General features: G+C 41.3%; 1 protein-coding gene across 1 annotated transcript in view; it reads right to left on the bottom strand.

Moving 5' to 3' along the window:
- The window catches only part of LOC144518105 (uncharacterized), a 34,920-nt gene extending 16,112 nt beyond the window's left edge, over positions 1-18,808 (bottom strand). Inside the window, 1 exon segment of the mRNA XM_078250511.1 lies at positions 18,460-18,808. Within this exon segment, the coding sequence (XP_078106637.1) occupies positions 18,460-18,551 (92 nt within the window). The 5' untranslated portion in view covers positions 18,552-18,808.
- Between the last annotated feature and the right edge of the window lie 5,572 nt (positions 18,809-24,380).

Here is a 24,380-nt window from a genome sequence, read left to right as displayed (position 1 = left end):
CAGACATGACAGATGCAATTGTAATGAGTGTCAACAAAACACAGGTTGGATTTGCTAGACTAAATGACTACTTGTTTGATTTCTGCATGCCCAAGAGTAAAGGCTCATCCAAAACTTTCATATCCAAGCATGAGTGTGTGGACAGCTGGGTTCAGTCTCTCATTGGGCACATGGGACACAGAGGCACGCACACATGCAAAGCCAGATGTTTTACTGCTCATACTTGTCTAAACCATAACAAGCTTCCCTGCAGTGCAAAGCATCTCTACAATGCACCAAGAAAAATTAATGATCTTCAGCTGTGATACATGCACTTGTGTCACAGCCTTTACTCCCAGAGGCCTTTACAGTACATGCGTAAAACAGGAAGGCACTCAGCAGCACGTTATGTGAAATAAATATAGTCAGTGCTGTTCACAGCTACAGGGCTTTTGACATTTTGCAGGTGAAAACCTGTCCTACCGCACCCTTTAGTCAGTTTAAACTGCAAGTCACCGTGGCAACTCAACAACTCATGGTGTGTTTTCATGAGACCAGTGAGATACAACAGCTGAACAAACTAAGTGCAGAGTGATTGTTTTTGAAATGTTAGCTTTGTTGCAGAATCTCCAAAACAGAAATGTGTGACTTCCTAATCAACGAAAGAGAAACAAACCAAAAGAGAAACTGGATTCTTACTTTGGTACTTGTATTGCTACGCATCCTCCTGGCTGTTATCTATCCCAGTAGTTCAGAGTCCAAAATGATACCCATGTGCTATTTGACATGACATGCTTCTAACATAATCCTGATTTATGTGTATTTGAAGCACAACTGGGGGTTAATGTGTGTAAGTGTAAGTGACTTTACGAGGTGGCCTGCAGAGAGATGAATTGTCAAAGCTTGTGTGTATGTGTCTGTGTCTCTGACTGTGTGTCTGTGTACATTTCTCTCTGTAGGACTCCTGGGGGTGTGTCAATAACATCTGGAGCTGGGTTGGAAGAGTGTAAGGCCATGAGCAGCTATTACAACGGGCCAAAGGTGAATGGTCTGTGTTTTCGGATGTGTGTCGAGGGGAGGGAGTGAGTGAGAGACAGGGAGAATGAGACACAGAGACAGAGAGAGAAAAAGAAAGTATTAGTTCAGCATAACGTTTTGGCACACTATACAAAGTCCACAGTAAAAACAGCAGCAGTTTGGCATAAAGACTAACAACAGGCCAGCTAACTCAGTTAGCATCTCTGAGTCACTCTGCTATTTTTTTCCTGATACAACAAGTCTCTGTCTTTCCAAAGACCAAAGAGCAACAAAAGTCAATCGGTATGGGTGTGAGTGTGCTGAGGACACAATAACCATATTGTGCGCCCTTTATTGAGCAAGCTGCATGCTGGCCCTGCATGTGTGAGTAGGCAGGCTGAAACGGTTCTCTCATTGTTCTGATGTGTTGATAATGCTGACAGGTGTTTACTGTATATCCATCATGTCACCAAGCCAAACAAAGTATTGTTCAATAACATTTTGTCAGAATATAAAGAAATTCGTGAAAACATTCTCCAGGGCTCTCCCGCATTACGTGAGCATTATATGTTATACATGTCTTTAGGGATTAGTCTAGCAACGATGACTATACGAACAACATGCTCCACTCCACTCCTTCATTAGTCTTAACAGCATTCAGAGCTTAGACACCAATCCACATTTACTGATGCCTGGTCCTCGAGACATTCCCAAAGGTCACCATTCACGAGCAGTCAAGTTCACAGGTCACTGTGCCTCTGAAGGAGTCTTAATTGCATAGGCAAATTCTCCGCCCACAGGGAGCAGACTTGCACATGACGTTACACTGTGTGCTGTGGGAGACTCTTTGTTCTGTAAGAGCTTTCACTTAGATGGAGTTTGCAAAATCCTATTTCCAGCCATTTTTCTCCTTAAGACTTTACTTAATCTCTGTCTATGATACTAACAAGGTCAAGGGGTTTACAAGCAACCAGAGTAAGAAATGATCAAAATCTATTAAATCATTTTTTTTAAGTATAAATAGGGTCATCCCTTTACTGTAATAAACGTTATTATTTTGCCTTCAGGAAGAACACATAATGCATTGGCACAATAAAGTTTATTGAGGGGATCAAGTTACCATCCTGAACCTTTTTCTACTTTTTTTTTTAAAGTCTCATTTTAAGGACGCCCCATTCAATGGTTTTATTAAAAGAGTATCTGCCTGGGTGAAATTTAAATGAAACCTGCTTACACAGTAGTTCCATGGTTGAGTGACTCCTTGTTGTTGACATGAAATGAGTGGATTATCTTTGACGAGAAGGCCTGCAATAGTTCCCGGTTCTAGATATTACATGTTTTTACACGTTTACTGTAACAGAGGATAATGTTAAACCCTGTGGTAAACCACTGATGGGATAATCTGGATATGCCAGCAGTGTGGTGACGTGACTCCTGGGGGACAGTTCTCCCTCTATGCACACTACACAGATGGTTAAGGTTCAGGTTCACATTACAAGTGTATACCCTGCTGAAGTGTCAAACACAGTTTTATGGACACTCTTCTGTAGCTGACCCATGATATGTCACTATATCCAGATGCCCTTTTCTCTCTCTCTTCTTGATCATCTTTGTTACTGTAATGTAATAGCAGGAGTATTCGTAGTAGAAAAGTCTGTCCTAACTAACAGAGCAGATAGACCCCCACTCCTTCACCCATATAGGTTTCTGGACAGCTACACTGACTGATGAGAAAAACAGACTCTCTTATGTCGGTACTCCAGCCCACCTCCAGACTCAGCCAGCTATGACCTCAGCTCTGAGAGAGGGAGAGAGGGAGGGACGGTGAAGAGAAGAGAAGAGAAGAGAAGAGAAGAGAAGAGAAGAGAAGAGAAGAGAAGAGAAGAGACATGTGAAATCTAGAAAAAGAGGCCATCATTAAGGGGAGAAGGGCACGAAAAGGGAGGCAAAGAAAAGAAAAAAACAATGATGGCATAATCTGAAACTTTTTGTTAAAGTAATTTACAATGAGGAATGATTGCGCATCATTACCACAGCCAACCACTCAATGCAGCTATACAACAAATAAACAGCCATTCATCTCAGAGTACACAGGTATACATACAGTACATAAACACAGACATGCACACGCGCACACACACACACACACACACACACACACACACACACACACACAAAATATACTGTAAGCCTGAGCCAGTAACAATAGGGATTGTTTGTTTTGGACTACCAGAGCCTCTGTTATACCTCAAAACATGCTACGCTCTACCATTTCAAGATGAACATAACAGAAACAGATGGTGAGCTGTGCTGCAGAAGGCCTTGTTTTCACTTATCCTGGCATTCCGCTACACCAGGCTAAACTATGAACCGTTTCAGTGTGGTAATATGAACACAAATAAACACTACTCTTGTATTGTCATTTCTAAAGAGACGTTCTTCAATTGCACTATCATCCAATTTAGTTTTGATGTTCTCAAGGAATGCATTTCATTGTACTTTGCATTGTAATACGATAAGACGGAGCAAAATGAACCTATGAAAATACATTTTGAGCCCCAGAACCAATAACCATTTGTCATATTCCTTATTCACCTCACCATCCCTTCTCTCTCTCTCTCTCTCTCTCTCTCTCTCTCTCTCTCTCTCTCTCCATATATTCTGTTGATTTCTCCCCATCATTACTACTTTAAAATCATTATTCTGACCCCCGTCTCATACAACATATTTCTTTCCCTCCTACTTTAATTCCTGTAGCACAACATACCTCTTTCAGAAACCCAAGCAATATCTCATCCTCATCTTTTTCTCCCTCGACTCCACACTCCCTCCCTCTGTGTCCCTCTGACAAGAAGATCTTGTGGGCTCATGGGTCATTTATTCCATCTTTGCCAGCGGGGGAGATATATGAGAGATTTGTGGTTATGCATGCTGTTGCGATATGATAAACTGCGCATGAAGAGAAAGATATGAGAAAATGGATGAGAGGCTTGGAGCTCCCACCAGGATTCACTGCCCAGATTATGCTCTCCATCAGATCATTCTTTCGTTCCTTTTGCCCCTGCTGTTCCACAAATTGCACACATATCCCCAGTGGTCCCACCAACTCTCATGCAAGGCTTTTGTCAAGACCTGTGATTTTAACAATGCAGTCTTTTCAACGCTTATTTCATGCTCTAACTTCTTTCAGATTTGTATTTTCATCTACTTTTTCCACAAGCTACCTTCTGTTCAGTTAATTTTACATCATATGTTTTTTCTCTCCCCTCCCCCATCAGCCCCCCATCTTCTTACTCTTTTCTCAAAGCTGACCTGGGCTCCAAATGCTATTTTTAGTCTCTCCGTCTACCTCTCTGTCTGTGCTGGAGCGGGGAACTCAGAGACGTCCCCACAGCGCACAGCTCTCATTTCCTCTCGCCAAACATGGGCAAAAAAAGTCCAGCCAGACTCGACTGCTGAAAAAGTCCCCCCCACTCCCCACACCCCCCTGTCCGGCATGGTAGTCATATAGTGTCCACACGGCGACCCCAGTGGTGTGCAAATTCCTCCGTCCGTCTGGACTGCAGAGACATGTGGAGATTATGGGTAGATGTTGAGAAATGTGAGTAAGAGAGAAGAAGTGACGGAATGAGAGAGTGATAGAACATCAAAGCCAAAGAAGTGGAGAGAAAGGAAAAAGAGAGAATGCCACTACATCTGTCTGGCTTGTACAGAGTGGTACAGTGTGCTCTAAGGTGATGCATACAGTATGACTGAAAAACGTGGCATGGTAAACCACAGGCACGTTCAAATTTGAATGTGGTGGAAGATGTTGCCAGGGAGCATACACAGTTTAAATAAAAAAAAGTTTAATTAGGTTTTATATTGTTCTGGTTAGGAAACCCCTACACAAAGCATGAAGACTGTCCATCATCATATCCCACAGTAAAGTAATTAAAACTGCTGTGACCCAATCAGTATTTTTTTCTCTTTCGCCCCTCATTAAGTGATGAAACGTGGATGTCAAAATGATGTAGGGATGGTGTTTATATGAACACCTCTCTGTGCTTAGTAAATATCCCGCTCGGAGAACAGAGTGCCAGAAAAACAGAGACAGGTTTAGGAGGGAGCAAAGGAGAGAAGAGATGTGACAGTTTCTCTTGAAAAGCAGGTAAGAGGAAAGTTGCAAAGAGAAGGGAAAAGCACACAAAAAGGGATAGTCTTGGCCCTCATACTTATGGTTTGCTGCAGAGGGTTCAGTCAGGTGCCCTGCAGAGAGTGGGCTGTAACCACTGTAAACCCTACAGTCCAAGCAACAGGGCCCCTTAATGCCAGCTGCTGAGCGGAAGGGGGTTGAAACACGGCACCGAAGTCTCCTAAAGGACAACTTAAAATTATATTAGTAAAGTAATATTCTTCTACTTGTCACTGATAAAATGCATCTTGGTTATTAATTAAATAGATAAATAAAGTTTGTATTTGAATGTATTGCTCATTGGAAAACAATGTTGATGTGCTGATAAAGTCACAAGGCATAGAGCAGACAAAAACCAAAGACAATAGCTAAGGGGACATTTGTTGATGCCCACAATGATGTGGGGTGTCACATGACCAAGCCAAACATCCTAAAGCAGTGTAGGGTTTATGAAGTAAGGTATAATATCCCTTTGCTGTCATTTCAACTGAAGACAATACTTAACATGCTCCTCCCTCTCCAACTGAGATGGGATTCAAGTAATGCCCCATGAGAAGGGCAGTGTACAACAAAATCCCTATAGTGCAAGAAATAATGATATTTTCATAAAACATATACTATCAATCTCCAGTCTGCGTCTGGTCTGCTCCATGTGTATTATTGTGTCAGAAGTAAAGCTGGCTTAGGGAAAGGCTTTATGTAAACCTCTGGCAGAAGCTCTACATTTAGGTTATGATGTGATGGTAGTGCCTAGCACAGAAACCTTGATCCAATAACTAGGGATAGACCGATTATCGGCCCTGGCCAATTATCGGGCTGTTTTTGGCAGTTTGCAGATTATCTGTATCTGCTTTTTATTTGCCTGATAACCAATAAAGTTAATTAACTAAAAAGTGCACTACTTTGGCTCCGCTACAGCTCTGTGTCTGTCCCTCTGCTTCGGTTTCACTCACCACTGAGTCTGACTTAATGTCCCACCCACAACACTATCTGACTATCTTTTACTGTGGATTATGTTGAGAGTTTCTAATTTATTAAATTATTGCTTAAAGCATTTAAACAAAGTATTGTGTTGGAGTTTGTAACATTCCAAAATCTTAATTTTGACTTAAAGATTTTCATTTTCACTGTAAATGCATATCAGTTGGAAATATCAGTTATCGGTTTCATGAACTACTAATAATCGTTATCGGCCTTGAAAAACCAGTATCGGTCCCAAGTCCCAATCAATAGCATTTGCAATAAACTGTAGAACTTTTCATTTTAATAGTGAAAATGATGCAACATAAGGAACAATACATCTGTAAAAGCCACAATGCTTCAGTGACATTGCACCACAAACAAAAAAAGTTGATGTTCAACTTGTGTTTAATCCAAGCACCTGCAGTAATATTACTATAATGGCAAAAAACATAAACCTCGTTGAAAAGCTTCATCTTATGCTCTGACAATTCGGATCAACACAAAACTGTTCATTCAGATCAAACATGAATCCATATTAATACTTCAATTGATAGAATTGAAATGAAAACACTGTCCCATGTGAAGCTCTGTTATTGAGCTAATGTAGTATCGATGTACTTTTAGGACCATGGTACTGCTTGAAGCTATAACATAACAGTATTACTCATAGAATTCTGTATTGTCATTAACTGCCAAAGCTTTCCTCTTTTACTTTTCTAAAAAGTCTAATTATATGAAATCTACCAATCAAGAAACCTCCAGTGACTCCAGAGCAAACAAAGTAATGCAAAAAAACACTGCTTGCTTTGCATGTTTCAAATACTTTTGAAAACTTAGACAGTTGGACAACAGGATGTTTAGACATGCTGGGTTAGAAATGTGACCTGTTAGTCCAAAGTCTCAACTGTGTTTTGTATTCTTAGGTGTTGTGTCCTTTCTCATCTTGCTTTGGCTATTCATGTAAACATGAATAAAAAGAAAACTCTAAAAGTATCCGTTTCTACATGCATGTATTGAGCAGGACAACTTCAAGTAACATGTACTTTGTCTCCATCAAAATATGTATTTGCTTTTTTGTTTTGCACTGATGGAGTGATGCTCATACTGACGATAAATCATGTTTAACTCCCCTTTTAAAGAGAGCTTTGCAAGTGAATTTGTAAAGTATCAGTTGGCTGCCTATTTGACCCATAAGAGTACTTGCTCTGATCCACCCACTGTGTAACACTGACTGATCTGTATAGTATTTGACTGGGTGGAGGACACAGCAGAGTCCCCTGGAGACTATTACAGACCACTGAAGGTATTTGGCCTGGAGGGAACGGTAAATAGTGGCAGAAATGACAGAGGCGATAGAGAACAAAATTATAAGAAAGAGCAGAAAGTGTGATTAAATTAAATGTAAGAAAACTTGGGTAAAGAAAGTAAAACAACAGAGTTCATACAATATGAGTCAGTGGGGGGTGAGGGAGACTGGATGGAATGTTGACAGGAGGAGGGGACGAAGGAAAATGTCTGTTCTCAGCAAAACACGGGAGCCAGAGAAGTTTAGAATATGACAAACTAAACAAATAAGTAATTAAATCAGTGCCAAGGACCAGTGAGAGAAAACAGCCCTCTCTGTGCTCAGGCAGATGAAAAAAGAGCGGGGGATGGACAAAGAGTGAAAGAGAGAGAAAAAGTATGCTGCTGTGTGTCAATTCAAAATGTCCCAAAATAACAAACTTACAACAAATACTGACAAAACACTTACACTAAACACTAACCCCAGTTACACGTAGACTGGGGGTATGACACAGCTGAACAGGAGTGAACACTGTGTTGTGATGAACTGTGCGTGTAGTGTTGGGACTGCATAGACAGTTGGTCTTGTGTTACAGCCATGAGTTAATCCACAGATAACACTAGCCTTCCACTGTGTAAACAGAGCTGCACATGTACTAATTACTTTGCTACCATATTTCTCTCTGTGTAATATAATCTGCACCGTGTGAAAGGCAAGTGTTGTGGCATGACATGTACTGTAAGATGAGGTTTGTTTGTAACGAAACTGGCTAATGACAAAGAAAAGAGGGAGAGAGACAAGGCATGGAGGATAATAAGCAGTGATGGGAATAACGGCGTTATAAATAACGGCGTTATAAATAACGGCGTTATAAATAACGGCGTTACTAACGGCGTTCTTTTTTTCAGTAACGAGTAATCCAATTGATTACTCTTCCCATCTTAATAACGCCGTTACCTTTATTGCCAAAAAATGCAGCGCGTTACTATATTTGAAGCTGTTTTTTTCATCAGACCAACTAGATCTCTGAGTCTTTTTTTTACTGTTCTTCCTTGGTTAGTGGGCAGTGCACGACGCAAGCGCATAAATGCTGACGATTGGCTGAGGTTGAGTAAAATGTCATGGTAAGCCAATCAGAGGTATAGTCGGACACACAAGAACAACACAAGCTAGTCAGTCAACGAGAGAGAGACAGGTATGGCGTTATGAAATCAAGGAGAGGGTTAACTTTTCCTGCTACAGATTTTCCACCGCTGTCACTCTCTCACTTCTCCCTCGCTCTATCACCCACTCCCCACACACACACACACACACATGCCGGCTCGACGCACACACCAGCGCACAAGTCTAAACATCAGGCCACTTACGTTATTTGCACTACAAAGAGTGTATATATTTGTTATTTATTTTTGGTATAGTGCTTAACAAGCATCATTTAATTTTGCCCAGTTGTGGCCTGTTGAGGTGTTGTGTTATTTGTATCGATCCACTATATAAACATAATATCTACATACATGGCATTTGATTGGAGGCTAGTCTAGACTTTGTCCCACAGTAACATTAAAATAGTTTAGATTTGTGTACATTGTTTCTGTTAATAATGTATTGTATTAAGTGTCCATTTCATTATAATATTCAGATTTATCATAAATAATTGAAGTTGATGCACATGTATTTTCAGTTCCATTAAAGAGGGGTAGGTGGAGGTGGGGTCACATATGAGCATTAAAAAATTTACTTGAAAGTAATAGTTACTTTCTGAAGTAATTAGCTACTTTCATAATTTGTAACTGAATAACTAATTTAGTTACTTTTTGGAAGAAGTAACTAGTAACTAATTACTTTTTAAAAGTAACTTGCCCAACACTGATAAGAAGTGATGATAAGTAATAAAAATTAATAATTAAGTAATAATATTTAATCTTTATGATTCAATCACAACACTAGCCACACCTCACTCAATATAAATCACTCTACTGTACTGGTCTTAATGTCCTAATGTCTGCATGTATTTTCCCAACATATTCACACTCCCATCGTGTCAAAAAGCTCAATCTCACTGGTTTTAAAGAGATTGTCAGAAATTCACACACTTCTTTCTCAAAGCTAAAGGACATATATCAATTCAGCAAGAGGAAACAGTCTAGACCTCTCCTGTTGTGTGTTACGTATGTCAGCTGGGGCTGAAACAGTGGTGAAATCAGTGTTTACGGTTTAATAGAAGATGGAAAACATAAGAAGAGAAACATAAAGTTCACTGACACAAGGGTGTGTGCTTAAAAGTGATGGGGCACATGGAGAGGGTGTACCAGAGGGAGGGCTACTTTCAGTTTAGAGAAAAACCACTCAAAGATAGGGTTCACACTGGGGAAAACGATGAAAAGCACCAGGGGGTGAAGATAGGTATAAATGGGGAGGCTAAGAGGGGCGCATTTAACAATGGCGCACAATGGGAAACAGCCACAGTGTATTGGAGGTTTCCAAGGGGGCAGAAGAGTATGTGGTTATTGGGGGCAAGTGTTTTGATGGAAGTATTACAGGGGTCTCTATGGGGTAAATTGTTATGACTCTTACAGGGACGTATATGGTTTGTTCAGAGAGCCCGAGAGGAGAGGAGAGGAGAGGAGAGGAGAGGAGAGGAGAGGAGAGGAGAGGAGAGGAGAGAGTGGCGATAAATCCTCTAAAATTGTGGTCCACTGGGATCACTCTGGCATTTCCTGTGCATGCTGTCCCACACTGCTACACACACTGCTACACACACACACACACACACACACACACACACACACACACACACACACACACACACACACACACACACACACACAGGAATAGCCTCATGCCTCTATATCACGATTATGATGGGATCATTAAAAACATCATGGCATCTTATCGCCAACCATTTCCTTTAGTTAAACAAAGTAAACTCTTTCAAGTATCACATACCCACTTAGACCCAGGGGCGATTCTGGGATCAGACCTTTAGGGGGGCTCAGCCCCTAATGAGAATGTGACACGTCCCCCCCCCCTGCTAAATCAGTAATTTCACTGGATAACAACGAATAAGAGGATAAATGTAAAATATTGAATATGTGAAAAAACTACGAAAGTCCCTTTATGGACTACCAGAATCAAATTAATTGATAATGAGATGTAAACAATAACTAAATAAAAAATAAAACTTTCCTTGACTGGGTGCATAGCATTAGCGACAGCGACACAGGATATTAAACCTGTTTTTTTAAGCCCTTTGAACCTGTAATTGTTTGTCCTCTGTCACTAACAGACAACTTTGCGAACTCTAACTTGAAGCACTGAAATTGATTTAAAAAAAATAATAATAATAATAATTAGAATAGAATTTGTTTTTTATTATTAGAATTTTTTTTTAGGGGAGCTAAGATTAAATTTAGCGGGTCTTGAGCCCTCCTCAAAAGGGTCTAAAACCGCCACTGCTTAGACCTCATTTGGCCCGTCTTCTCTGCTGCCTCTCTTAATGCTTTGATTTTCCTTTCATTCCTCTTAACCCATCCACCTGTCCTCTCATATTTCCGTTCTCTTAGCTCTGTCACTCCCCCAACTTTAATCATTCTGCTTTTCAACAATCTCTTGTCAAGATCACCAAGTTCAATCTGTCTTCACTCACTGCAATTATTTCTCTTTTCTCTCACGTGTTGTCCTTTCTCATTCCCTTATTCCTCTATATTTCTAACAAAGTGTTCTTGCTCATTCATTTGCAACCCTTTCCCACCCTTCTCAGTCCCTCTCCACCCATCTCCCCCACCTCATTCAGTCTCCCTTAACAAACAACCCAGCTTTCCCACCAGGGTCGTCAGGACAACAGAGCCCCCCGACTCTCCTCACCCAAACTCAACCCAATTCCACCCACCAGCAAGTGAACAAACAAGACAGCAAAAAGGAAAGTGGAGTTCCCAGTCAAGGCCCTGCAGTGTGACTTTGCAAGATGCTAATAGTTAAGCCTAAGAATGTCATGAATATAACCACGGTCCTCCTTTGTAACCATAGTGAAGTGGTAGAAATTGTCCACAACGCTGTGATGATACCTCACAGCATCAGGACAGCTATGGGAATGAAAGAAGGTGAAGTGGCCCAGTGTCTGTGTTTATGTTCTTGCATGTGTCAATGCACACTTACAAATAATTGTGTATGAAAGTATCAGGGCGTATGAATGTGTCTGATGATCTCATAACTGTGTAATTAAGAGTAAAATAACAATAAATGTTATTGTCTGTCAAATGATTTGTGGCTGTCAGACACTGCTGGTGTTGTACTACAAAAAAGACGAGCCTCAGCAACACAGAACATGATGAGACATTTCAGCGTGCACTTGGTTACTCCTTTTACAACTTTCATGCTCTGGCTAATTCAGTAGCGAATGATGTCAGAATGATCTTAGTGATGGACTTTAGAAGACATCCTAACTTTTCTAAGAAGTAGAGCATTTTCTAGATATAACATATTTGGTTTATTTTTGGAATTAAGGCAAGGGTTTTTAAGAGATTACGCTCATTTGGCCAGATTCAGATTTTTAGCAATTACACAGCTGTGTGGGAGCTACTCTGGACCATGTGGGAGCAACACAAGAGAACATTATGGCATCACTACCTCCTGCTTCAGCACTTAGCAATCTAAGTGCGGCAACAATATTAAGATATATAGGTAACTCTCATAGCTGCAATGCTAGAATATAAATTGCAATGTACTTCAGTGCCAATGGCTTGGTTTTACAGATTATATCTTCGGCAAACTCTGCGGCCTCAGATACAAGTAAATATCAGCAGAATAATCTATTTCTGTGATATCATTTTGTTGCTCTGTCATCCCTTAAAAGTGCCTAGCTGGGTTAGAACACACACACACACACACACACACACACACACACACACACACACACACCCTTTTTGCCGATGTTTAAAGAAACACTAAAATACAGATGTTTTTAGACAGCCTTCTGACACACCCTTCGAAATACCACTCTCTCTTCTACACTCCAGACCAATTAGTTAGATTAAACAAGCAATCCACCTCAATCCAGCTTCCATTTTTACATCATTTGCACGAACAATTCATCTAGTTTCACAAACACACAGCCAAAGTTTTCCAGCAGAGCGTCTCAGCCTTGATCTTGAACTGCAAAGGGAAACAATAACTTGTTTGTTGTGTTCACTGCTGTAGGCATAAAAAAGGAAAGAATTCCAGTGGAAACAATGCGTAGAGGGCATCTGGATTAACTTCAACTGCTCCGACTGAGGCACTTGACTGAACAAAAGGAGGATTTGATAGAGAGGTCAGGTGAGAGGATGACTGACATATACTTTGAGGGTTGTTGTTTTTATTGTCTTTTTTGTGTTTATCTTGAGGTTATTTTGTTAACAATAGAAAACTGACACTGAAAAGAATAATAGCCTTGCAGTGCCACCAAGTAATGAAACATTTAGTACCAACCTTTTGACTCTTCTATAGAGCAATTACAAGTCACACTTTAACACGGTGTCAATTTGTGGTCAGGCACCCAACAGTTTGCACGCTTAGGAACCCAAACATAAACACACACACACACACACGCAGTATAACCTTATGCAGTCATGTCTCATCATGCCTGAGACCTACTATTACCCTGCAGTTTCATCTTAGACCCCATATGAACCTAAACAATGTTTAAAGGAGTAGTAAGCAGTTGTTTAGTAATTACTGTTAGAATCAAGTCCATCTAAACAGAGATACATATAACAGCCATTTTAGCTATCATTGTCATCATCTTCCAACATGCCACCCACAGACATGCTCACACAAGCAGCTAGCTAAGCTAAGGGTATTCATATGCAGAAGGCATAACCTACACAGTGCTCTTGTCAGGTGCAAACCATGCATTTTAAAAACTATGTTGGTGGTATGCAATAGTTTATTAAAAAACATTTAGTTAACCAGGATATGTCTGTGGCCTAATGGGACACTTATATGCTTAACGTCTGCCCTAATGTCACACTAGAAGTCCTTGAATTGTCCAAGCACTACTCTGGTCAGCCCAAGTTAGTGCTCAAGTGCCCCAGTATCCAGCCAAGAATTAAAGCAGTTCTCGTCGGGCCTGCTAGCTCCTGCCACGGTGACGTGACCTTTAGGGTACAATTAATCCTTATCCTGAATTTTCACTGCTGCCCCTCACAGAGTCTGTGCACACCGTGGTGTGAAAGGCAGCCCCAATATTGGAACCAATGCATTATTTGAAATACACCAACACTGGTGTTTTTGTTGCAAGGTTCTCGCAGCAACAATAGTGTGATGAGGCACTGTATAGGTAGGATGCATGCGTCTTTGGAAACCAACTGAGATCTATGTCTCACAGACAGTTACTGAAAAGTATTACACAGGAAGCAGAGATAGAGAGAGCGACAGGGCGACAGAGAGAGATAGTGAGAGAGTGGACTGGGCATTGGTGCATTGCAACTGCCCTTTGACTTCCCATTTAGAGTATACCGCTATTTATATTAAGGATCAATCAAACATGTCCTGTCATGACTCTGCCTGATAACAACACGTTGTGTGGCCTTTGAAACCCTATCCTCAACAGATAGAGGAAACCAACCAGAACACTTGTTTTTTGTCTGCAGGATTCCACGCTCAGGTGATCAGAAGGATTTGTTTCAACATAAAAAGCTATGACAACCTTTCCCAAGCTAGACGAGGATTACACAACAGCTCAGATGTCGACAGCTAGCATTAATATGCCATCCAGTCTCGTTTTGACAGGTTGGTGTTTGGGGATAATTAAGGAACTGAACAAAAAGCAGAACCAAGTGCAACGTAGTTCAGGCAGTGAGTAACTTCTTGATGAACAGTGTGATGGTAATGGTTGTTTATCTTTACAAACAAGATAGCGGACTTGCTGCACATATAATCTCGCTCTGGAGTCAGGAAATACTGTACACAAGCAGTAGCACTTACGCATTTCCATCCACACACAATGGCAGCCCTGCCTTGCTCCCTCCCGTCCTCTCCCCACAACCACAGGTGTATTCCATGCAGTGCTTAACTTTAGACCCAGGAACTCTTTAGGTCTTGGTTAATCATGCATGAGCCTGTGGAAATTCTGGCAAGTAGCAGCAGCAGCGCAAACACCCCAGGCCAATGCTGAAATAAAGGCTCCTCCATTTCTCAACAGGAGAGACCCTTCATAGGAGGAGATCAGAGGCCTGGAGAAGAGAGGATAATGTGCTGCTTCTTAAATGAAAATGGGTAAGAGTGATTAAGTTTGCCACAGACTGTCAAAATCCAACCTCAATGAAGGTGAAATCAAAAAGAAATGATCCGTAGCCAGATAACTAATTCATTCAGTGGAATAAATGCCATGTTGGATTATTTTCTAACAGCTACAAAAGAATTTGGATATTATTTATAGAGTGTTACTGAAATAAAGTGGAGGCTTTTTTTAAAAAACAAGTGTTGCCAGAGGTTACATTTTATTTCAAAACAATGTTAAAAATGAAACTTTATATCTGGAATTCCATGACCATTATCATTTGGTGACAAATCAATATACAGCTACCATTCTGCCAGAAAAAAAAAATCACAAGTGAAGGCCTTACATCATTCAACATCAAACTGTAAGTTTGTCTTTGTCTTAAATTTTTACACAATCAATGAGGAACCTGGTAAAGTAAACTGTGTGTCTCTTTCAGCAATCTAGTAACAATTATATATGCCACCTAAATAATATATTAATACACTCTGTAATGTCACATTCTAAGCAGTTTTATTTCTGTTAGTATGGCTACAGTACAGTATATTCCATTCATACAAATGAAATAAAATAGCTGACCTAATTCTAGATCTAGGCTTTCAACCCCGAATGAATGAAGACAAGATTGATTGGTCTCTGAATACTCTGTCTAAACTGAATCACTCTGTTACTACAATGGAATCAGATATTTACTTTATGCGTCACTGCCTGTGGACTGTGATAATCCCTGCAAGAGAACATAGTGAAACACTTAACACGGCACACAGCATCAAAGTGTGGACAGCAAGAAAAAAAGTCTATGAAGAAGGTGGTTCAAAGTCACCAGGGAACCACATATGTCTGGATACAGCCCACACCCAAGTCTGATGAATAGAGAGAGGCTCAATAGGAATTCACATCTGATATGTTTTGCAAGGCTGAAACAATGCTGTAAACATTTTTCTAAATTGATTGCTCCCCCCTTCTTTATCATGCTTGGCTAAGCTGGTGCTGCACTCAATTTGATACTTGGCAGGAAGACACCTCTGGTAGTGCATGCTGCTTTGCTCTTATTATTGGCTGGGTTAAAAATGTGTAAAATGTGCAAAACAAACTACTCACTAAGGTATTCTATTGAATTGTAAAAAATAAATAAAAAAAAAAACATCTTTGAGTTCGTGCTACTACAATCTACTACAAGTGTCATCATGTCATACAAAATGAAAAGCAAAGGCTCGTATGAAAGATGTCAGCATGGTTGCTTACAGGAAGAACATTTCCATTTGCGCATGGCTACACTGACCTTACCTAAAGTGTCTATTTGAGTCACTTATTTTGGTGTTAACTGGACATAAATCATAATTTCTGCTGCTAAGAATTAGAAGTATTTCCTATACAGAGGATTAGACGATATCCTTGGGAACACTCATTATCACTGTTTCCCCTTCTTTCTGTCTCTCAAAGCACACACTAACAGTAAACATATGCAGACAGTGCAGGTTTCCAGCCTACGAGTGAGACACTTTGTAGTCCTCAGTGGTCTGGGAGACTGAGAAGAGAGCTCCAAGGCTGTATGTTGAGCAGAGAAGTCTGAATGAAGGATGCATTGAAATTGCTCCTCTTTTCTTCAGAGTCTCTCCCACAAAAGGGTCTGTTTCCCATTCAGGACACAAGGTCATTAGATAATACACACAGGAACCTCAAGGCCACACAGTGGGGGCGGGATCTTTCAACAAAACAAGCTTCCTACCCCTCTCTGTGTAAACTTCTCGACACCCCCAACACACTTTAATAGTCTGCAGGACGCATATGCACATCCAGAGACAAATATATTCACATGCAAACTCACATAAAATCCCTTCAACACACACAGACACACACACACGCGAGGTGGGTGTCTGTTTCTGTGGACTGACAGTGGGAATCATGACATCATCATGTCCCCCTCCCACCTCTGTATTCAGTCACAGCAGAGTTATTTAGCCCTCTAAAATGGGCTCAGTGAATGCTGAGGGGTTTCTCTTTCTCTTTCTGTCTCTTTTTATTCTCTTGTAAGCTCAACCAAACACGTGCTTGTTGTGAATATGCAGTGAAGATGCATCTGCACGTTTGTGTGCGTGCGTGCGTGCGTGCGTGCGTGCGTGTGTGTGATTGTTTGACAGGCAGTGGGTTGGCAGAGATACAATCAGGATATGCTGTTCACTAAAACTTTAGGGAAATACTCTCCAATGAGAAACTGCTAGATCAGTGAAGTATCAATGTGGAGGTGTTGCCATGGGACATACCTCCATGGTGATACTAAACATGGAAACTTTTAGAGATTTTCCAAATGCAAGGAAGAATGGAAACTGAGCATGTTCTGCCTGGATGGGGAACTTATTTCCACCCCATTCATGAAGATGTCAGATTTCAGCATGCCAAGGTTAACTCATAGTGTTCTGAATCCTATTTCCTTAAGTCTGCATGGCGTCATGATAAGCCAGGAAGAAGGTAGGGGAGAAAGTGGGCAGGGAAACGCTGTGGCAGCGAGAGATGTGCGGCAGAGGAAGATGAAACAGAGATGGACAGAATCAGTCCTTAACTTCCACATGAGCACACATGTGTGGGCTTGGGCCTTGGCCTCCTTCTCGAAACTATAACTTCATCTAAGTGGGTGTATATGTGGAAAGAGCTGGGCCATGATGTATCTAATTCTTCCTGTGCAAGCTGAGTATAGCCAGTGACAACATGTCTGTAGCTGGAGATGACAATACCACACATAGCATAAGAGAAGAGAAAAAATGGAGAAAGAGAATGAGACAGGGAGAATGCTGTTGTTTGGAAAAGATGGATAGGTCACCATAGTTACAGACCATCCAAACTCTGTGACACAAGAAATTAGCCAGGTGTTAGGTGGTCGGGTTACAGCATGACGTGGTCTCACATATGCCAGAGCAGAATGAATGAATTATTTCAACTCCCCATGTGTCTAAAATCATCTAGAGTCTACATTTACGATGACATTTCAAACAGTGAGTTCTTCTGGTAAAACACTTCATTGTGTTTGCTTATACTGGTTGGTCTTTAATATTGTGTTCTTAAATAACTTTAGCTTATTGTACACATCTTAGTAACTGCTGAACATTTTAAAGATTATTATTTGTTAGTCATGTGGATGGTAGCCTACTCATGCATGCATACTATGCTGTCAAATTAAAGAGCCTCTCCCTGAAAGACAACCCCTGTCAGAGGTCAGCACATCAGCAGAAACATGATCCTCAGCACAAAGAATGAAGCCTCGCAGCTCCTGGGGGAGAATAGCAAAGTCACGGTGCGCAAAGCCCGGGTGAGGGCAGCGGGCCCGCCGGCCAGGTGCTGCGATTGGAGCCACAACAGCCGCCTGGCGTGCGTAATGGACGGCAATCCACACCTCACATCAGTTCTAAGTGGATGGGGAGAGTCAATAACAACCCTGTGCTACTAAACCAGCCTGCATGTATTTGCCATTACTGGACTATAGTCCAGGTTGCGTGCTGCCCCTGTGCTGGCCACCTCCTTATCCCTCATTGGATTAATTGAAATCAAGCCTCTTCTTACGCAACAGCCAACCTGGTTATGCGTTAACAACTACGACTCACTCAGTAAAACAAGATGGAGAACCTGAAAGTTTCATTAAAGTTACTAACTCTACTCGTACTCGTAATTTCGCATCATATTGACGCAGCATAATGAAGAAATGTAACATTGTTGTTAAGATGCAGAAGAATAGGATTCTGGTATGGAAGGCAGCTATGCAATTTTTGGTTCAGGAGCACTATGTGTTACCAGTTGGTGGAGGAACGGGGGTTGAGGATGTCCTCTTTGGCCGTGAGCAACGACAGGCTGTAGGTATCAAGGTTGACCGTCTGCGAGCTCATGATGGCAAAAGTTTCCAGACCACTCCGCAGCTTCTCTCTTCACTGGTCCCGACGGCTTTCGGGCTCGGAGTATCTGCTGGAAAACAGCCACAGCGGAACACTGAGGGTCGTTCACGGCCGAGAAAACAGCAGTATAGGTATGCAGGTTCATGCAATGTGGTCTTAAGTTCCAAAGTGGAGCGATCGGTGCAGGCGCTGCGTACTCACAGCGTGGAGGAGACTGCGACTGCACACTGGTCTTTGTGCAGCGGGGTAGAATACGTTTTCACTATAAAGCCCCACCTCCCGTTGAGAGAGTGGAAAGCATAATGACTTCACTAGCTGGGTCACTTGGAGGAAACGCAACCGCACAGCTACCTACAGATCATAACTGTCTCGGGCATCCTCATATCCTGATATTCACTTAGTAACTCTTGTCTTTTATAGGGCAACTTGCCTGCCTTTTTTAGTTGAGTTACAAACGTTGCTGTGTTAAAGCAAAGCAGAGCATTGGGGTTATTGCACCACATCACCACTATTTACATAATACTGCTAGCAAATGAATGATAGCTGAGGGTCAACAGCATAGAACAATCCACCAAAATATACACAATTGTGATTTTTTTGTATTTTTTATAATTGTGATGGCTTAGCTTTTGTTTGAGCTAAAGTCCAGATTATGAATTGTTGATTAAAGGGGCTACAGGGGCAGTGCAGCAGCTTTGGATCTGTCAGTCTCTCTTTGTCTCTTTTTGTCTTTGAGTCAGCCCCGACTGGCCCTTGGCAGACTCCAGAGAAGCCCTTTACAGTGCAGGCAATCTCCGAACGAGACGAAGAAGGGCCAATTTCATGGGAACTGAGTCTGAAGCAGGCTGCACATAAAAAAGAGGCTGTTTCAGTGTTTAAGACTGGCTGGGGGTCTGTTCAATGGCTGCCCAACAGTGTGACACACACACACACACACACACACACACACACACACACACACACACACACACACACGTACAAACTAACCACACAATCACAGACAAACACTGCCATGCACTGATGGCTCACACATGCAGTGAACTCCAGACAAACTCACTCCTGACATGCAAACGCACGTACACACTCATGTACTGGTCTTCGACTGTGGGTCAGTGGTGTGGGGGGTTTAAGATCTTGGATTATGGGAATGTTCCTGAGCTCTCTAATTTACTTAGCAGCCATTCTTAGATAATCCAGGACAGATGTAGAGGATAAAAGTCACAAGTTTTTATTTTGTAATGTGTCAGGCTCAGGGTGGGTTTGACTTTACCTTCCTAACATTTAATACACCATGCCATGCTTTTCACTGCTAAGATTTGATCTGGAAACAGTTTACAGTGGCTCATGGTGAATATTGGACTGACACAGTCACCCGACACAATGACTCGTGAAAATAACCACATCCTTTTAAGGCAATACGTTTCCATTTAAATGTTTGTATTTTTCAAATAATGAAAAAGTAATTTTTCACTGTTAGGGTTGCAACTTCTTTTTTCCAATGGTGCCAGAGTCACAGAAATGATTAATAAGTCTATAATGCAAATACAATATACTTTAACAGTTTCAGTATTTACATTAGAAAAGAGCAAGCCACTGTGAAATCTGGTGTTACAGATGCATAACAAAATTGCCATAATTTAAAGAAGTAGTAAAACTAGTGACATAAATCTGGCATGAAAGCCTCACTTTATCACTCTTTGTTTGGAAAAGTATACATTTCTCCCTAAATAGCCCACATCTGGTAAAACCCTTACTGTAACTATTCGACATCGAACTACACATCATATACATACTTGTGATATTCATCACGTCATTTTCAATATTTCCAGATCAATACAGTGTAGAAACGTACTGTTTTTATTTAGAAGCAGAGAAATCGTAGGCCTTCCAGAAGCTTTTTAATCCAGCCTGGAACTACAGTGTCTTTGTACAATAAATCCATAATGATGAATCCATAAATCAAGTGGCGTAATGTTTGATATCTCTGCATCGCTTCAAGTGGGTATCGTTCTGATTGTTTAGCATGAAGGATGACATTCTGGCCTTTCCAAAGACGTCTTCTGTGTGATCCTTGGCCTTCCATAAGCTTTATATTCCGGCCTGGAACTGCAATGTCTTTACTGAGACTTTGCACAATAAATCCAGAACGATAAATCCACAACTGAATGGAATTCATTCATCTTTCCGTATAAAAAGCATGGATGTATTAGATGAAAAGGTATGGTGTTAGCCACGGCCATCTTTACTAGAATGTTGCATTGATATATATAAAATGGACCAAGAGATCCCGTTGCTCTCGACGGAGACCAGTGAAGGGTATTAGAAGCACTTTTCCAGTGATGGCTGAGCGTTACTAAAAGTTGTAAGTGTTCTGGTAGCTGTGCCAAGAGAAATTTCAATCATTCCCAATCTTGCAGAGATGGAGAGCGTAGGTATATGTAAGGAGATAACATAGGCACAGGCTAATTATTGCTAACTAAAATGCTAGTTAGCATTAGTAATGAAATTTAAACAGCTAATGTAAGTTGAAACTGCCTGCGAGCTTCTCCTGTACTATACGGTAATTCCTCTACTATGCGACAGTAAGTCGTGTGGTTATGACACAATTGTTAGCCTATTTTTACAAAAATGGAGTCATAACGTGAGGTACAAGGTAATGGAGCCTTTTATACATTGTCATGTTTCTTTAGAAATAAACAATGGACAAATAGAGTCTTGAAACGCTTCAGATGTAAAGTTATTCACTGTCAAAGTGACGTCAAAATGAATGACAGTCAATGGAATGCTAATGGGGGGTGATGGCTTGTTAGCATCAAAATGGCGCCATAGGAGCTATGCGTTCCGAGGAGAAGCTTACCCCCTTGGAATGTTGTCAGTTGAGTGCTTTGACCAATCAGAGGCTGATTTCCTGACTATCTTCTTCCTTCTCTGGTGTTTTATTGCAGTCGGTAGCTGCAATGTTGCAGATGCTGCCACTTTACGTGTTACTTTGCTGCTTCATATACTAAACCTGGAACGACTGAGCCGAAATTATGATATAGCGTAAATGCAATTAATAATGCTTACATTATCATTTGTGCATTTTAATAGTATTTTAAGGTGTGTGCCGTGGGTGCTTGGAAGGAGCATGGATGAATAGCTTTTATTGGCATTTTACATATTTTATGTGACTTATTAACAGGGAAATAGACATGAAGTGATGTCAGGAGAAAGGCAGCTCACTCAGCCAATAACCCTAACCTGATACAAGCAGGATGGCCTGTAGTGTGTGTGTGTGTGTGTGTGTGTGTGTGTGTGTGTGTGTGTGTGTGTGTGTGTGTGTGTGTGTGTGTGTGTGTGTGTGTGTGTGTGTGTGTGTAGCAGAGCTGCAGGTCATTCAGGCAGCCCTGGATGTGTAAATGAGTGTGATTTGGCTTCCTAATGTCTCATATAGCAGACAGGAAATGTAACAACTAACTTTTTGGATAAAAGCGTATGGACTTTGCTGGTAAAAAAATCTAAATAGTTTTTTTGTTTGTGTTAGTTACAATGTTTATTTTTGTTTCCCCTGATTTCCAAGACCTGGTAGAACAATTTTCAGAAGCCTAAATTCTTGTTCATCATTGTTATCTATGTGATGTCAATACATTTCTGTGAGATTCAATTTCCGTTTAGCCCAGGTTGTCCTGAAAAAAATGATGTCTATAACTTGATTGTGCATCGCAGGGTTGAGGTTACACACGCATTATTACACAAGGAAACCAGGCGACCCAAATATTGGGGGGAAAATGGCTTAGACCCCAGAGGGTAAAGCAAGCATGCAGCACACTCGGACCCATGCTGTTTGGGCCAAAGCTTGCATGCCAGAGGGACAGGGGGCAAAACATCTCCATGCCGCTATTATTCTTACAACTTCCTGCTATTAGAGGCTCTCCTGCCCTTCCAGCCTCTCAGTGCTTCACTGTGGATGTGAATTGCAGTGCTGTTATGCTCCACTTCAGAGGACTTTGGCATTTCCTCTACAGGGGTGCGGTGGCAGCTGTTGCTGGAGATGGGGTCTAAATGTGAGAATGATTGCATGTCCAGTGGGGAGTTGGAGATGTGTGTGGGTGGTGTGTGTGTGTGTGTGTGTGTGTGTGTGTGTGTGTGTGTGTGTGTGTGTGTGCGCGTGCATGGGGATTTTCTCCTCATTTACTGAAACTCCTCTAATTGTCACAGGCTTTTTTTCAGCTTCCTGCCTTCCTGACATAGTCTAAACTAACAGAGTGTTGAGTGGTCCAGTCACAAGCAGCATCCTCTCATAGTCTCTCAGAGCACTCTTAAATTAAAACCCCTTTCATTCATCAGCAAGTCTCTCAGAGAATTCATTGACTTTTAACAAGTTCTTGTTGTACATGCAACTGTTCCACTGTCTAATGATCGGTGGCATTTCATGAAATGCAAAATGTGATCTTCCTCTGAATGGACAAAATAAATGTGTGCCACTAAACAAGCCACTTCCTTGTAGGCATGAATTTGTCCAAATCCTGTTTTCCTGGTGCTAGGCTTTCGTGGCAGGTTTACGTGTGCTCAGACTTGATGGGTGGTGTTAAAAGGTCAAAGATGTGTTTGAGTTCAGGGGTCACAGCTTGAGCTGTGTCCTCCTGTTGCCCTACACTTCACTAATAATATGTTTTCCATTGCTCCTCTCTGCATGTTGTGCAAGGCCAGGATCTACCTAACTCCTTATGTGTGAGAACGTGCTGTCATATTTGCTTGTGTATGAACAGTTGCAGTGGTTGTAATCTTCTGTTCAAGTTGTCGTAAATATAGCCTTTCCTATGACATTATCCCATTGTCTTGCTGGAATGTGTCCAACCTTTTCAGTGCCATTTGTGCCAGTTGTATTTTTTAAAAGTCAGACCTTTGCTGTACATTTATATTTATTCCATGGAAGCCATCAAGCACTGTAGCTTGTGTAAACCAACATTAGCTATAGAAAACCAGTTCATGTTGTATTGCTCATTATATGAGAATTTTAAGGCTACACTTAAATTGTCCTTCCTTCCTGTTTTTCTGAGTAAATGAGCTGTGTTTTACAGTAGGAAGGGAAATCTTTTTTATGGCAGGTGGTTCAGAGGTTCCATGTTTGCATGTATGTGATGGTATTATGTGAGAAGTTGTGTTCTTGCTTGACAAATGTTTCACATTTACCGGTATTTTGGGTTCTTATAAGTCCATGTGGACTGGTGGGCACTTGTGTGTGGACCAACAACTTAATACCACCGTACAAAAACATCACTAACTAACTGTGGCAAAAGATGAGATAATATATGTGTTTTTTACTTCAGCAGACATGAAGAACTCCTCCTGCATGGTAATGCGAGCTCAGTGGATGTTATTGCTTTTCCTGGAGGTAGATAATGAGGTGGATGTGGGAGAGGCTTACAAGTGGCAATGATAGTAGAAGTTAGACACTAGTAATATGATGTGGTGCACACACATATTACACACAACACCATGACTTAGCACTGAAAGACAATTGAGGTCAATGCAGGCATCAGACAGGCATGACACAAGAAGGAAACATCAGAGATATGTGGCAAAATTGGAAACAAAAGGCACTTGCTGGGAAGAGAAAGAGAAAGACAGAGTGCATGAATGCACATCAAGTCAAACATAACATTTGCCTGTGTATGTGTGTGTGTGTGTGTGTGTGTGTGTGTGTGTGTGTGTGTGTGTGTGTGTGTGTGTGTGTGTGTGTGTGTGTGTGTGTGTGTGTGTGTGTGTGAGAGAGAGAGAGAGCGAGAGAGAGAGAGACAGAGTGAGTGTCTTCTCATCAGGTTTCCAGGTGAGGTCACTGCT

This window comes from Sander vitreus, chromosome 5, assembly GCF_031162955.1.
Source record: "Sander vitreus isolate 19-12246 chromosome 5, sanVit1, whole genome shotgun sequence".
Taxonomy (NCBI): Eukaryota; Metazoa; Chordata; class Actinopteri; order Perciformes; family Percidae; genus Sander; species Sander vitreus.
Note: the sequence above shows the minus strand (reverse complement) of the source record. Positions and strands in the feature narration are given on the sequence as shown.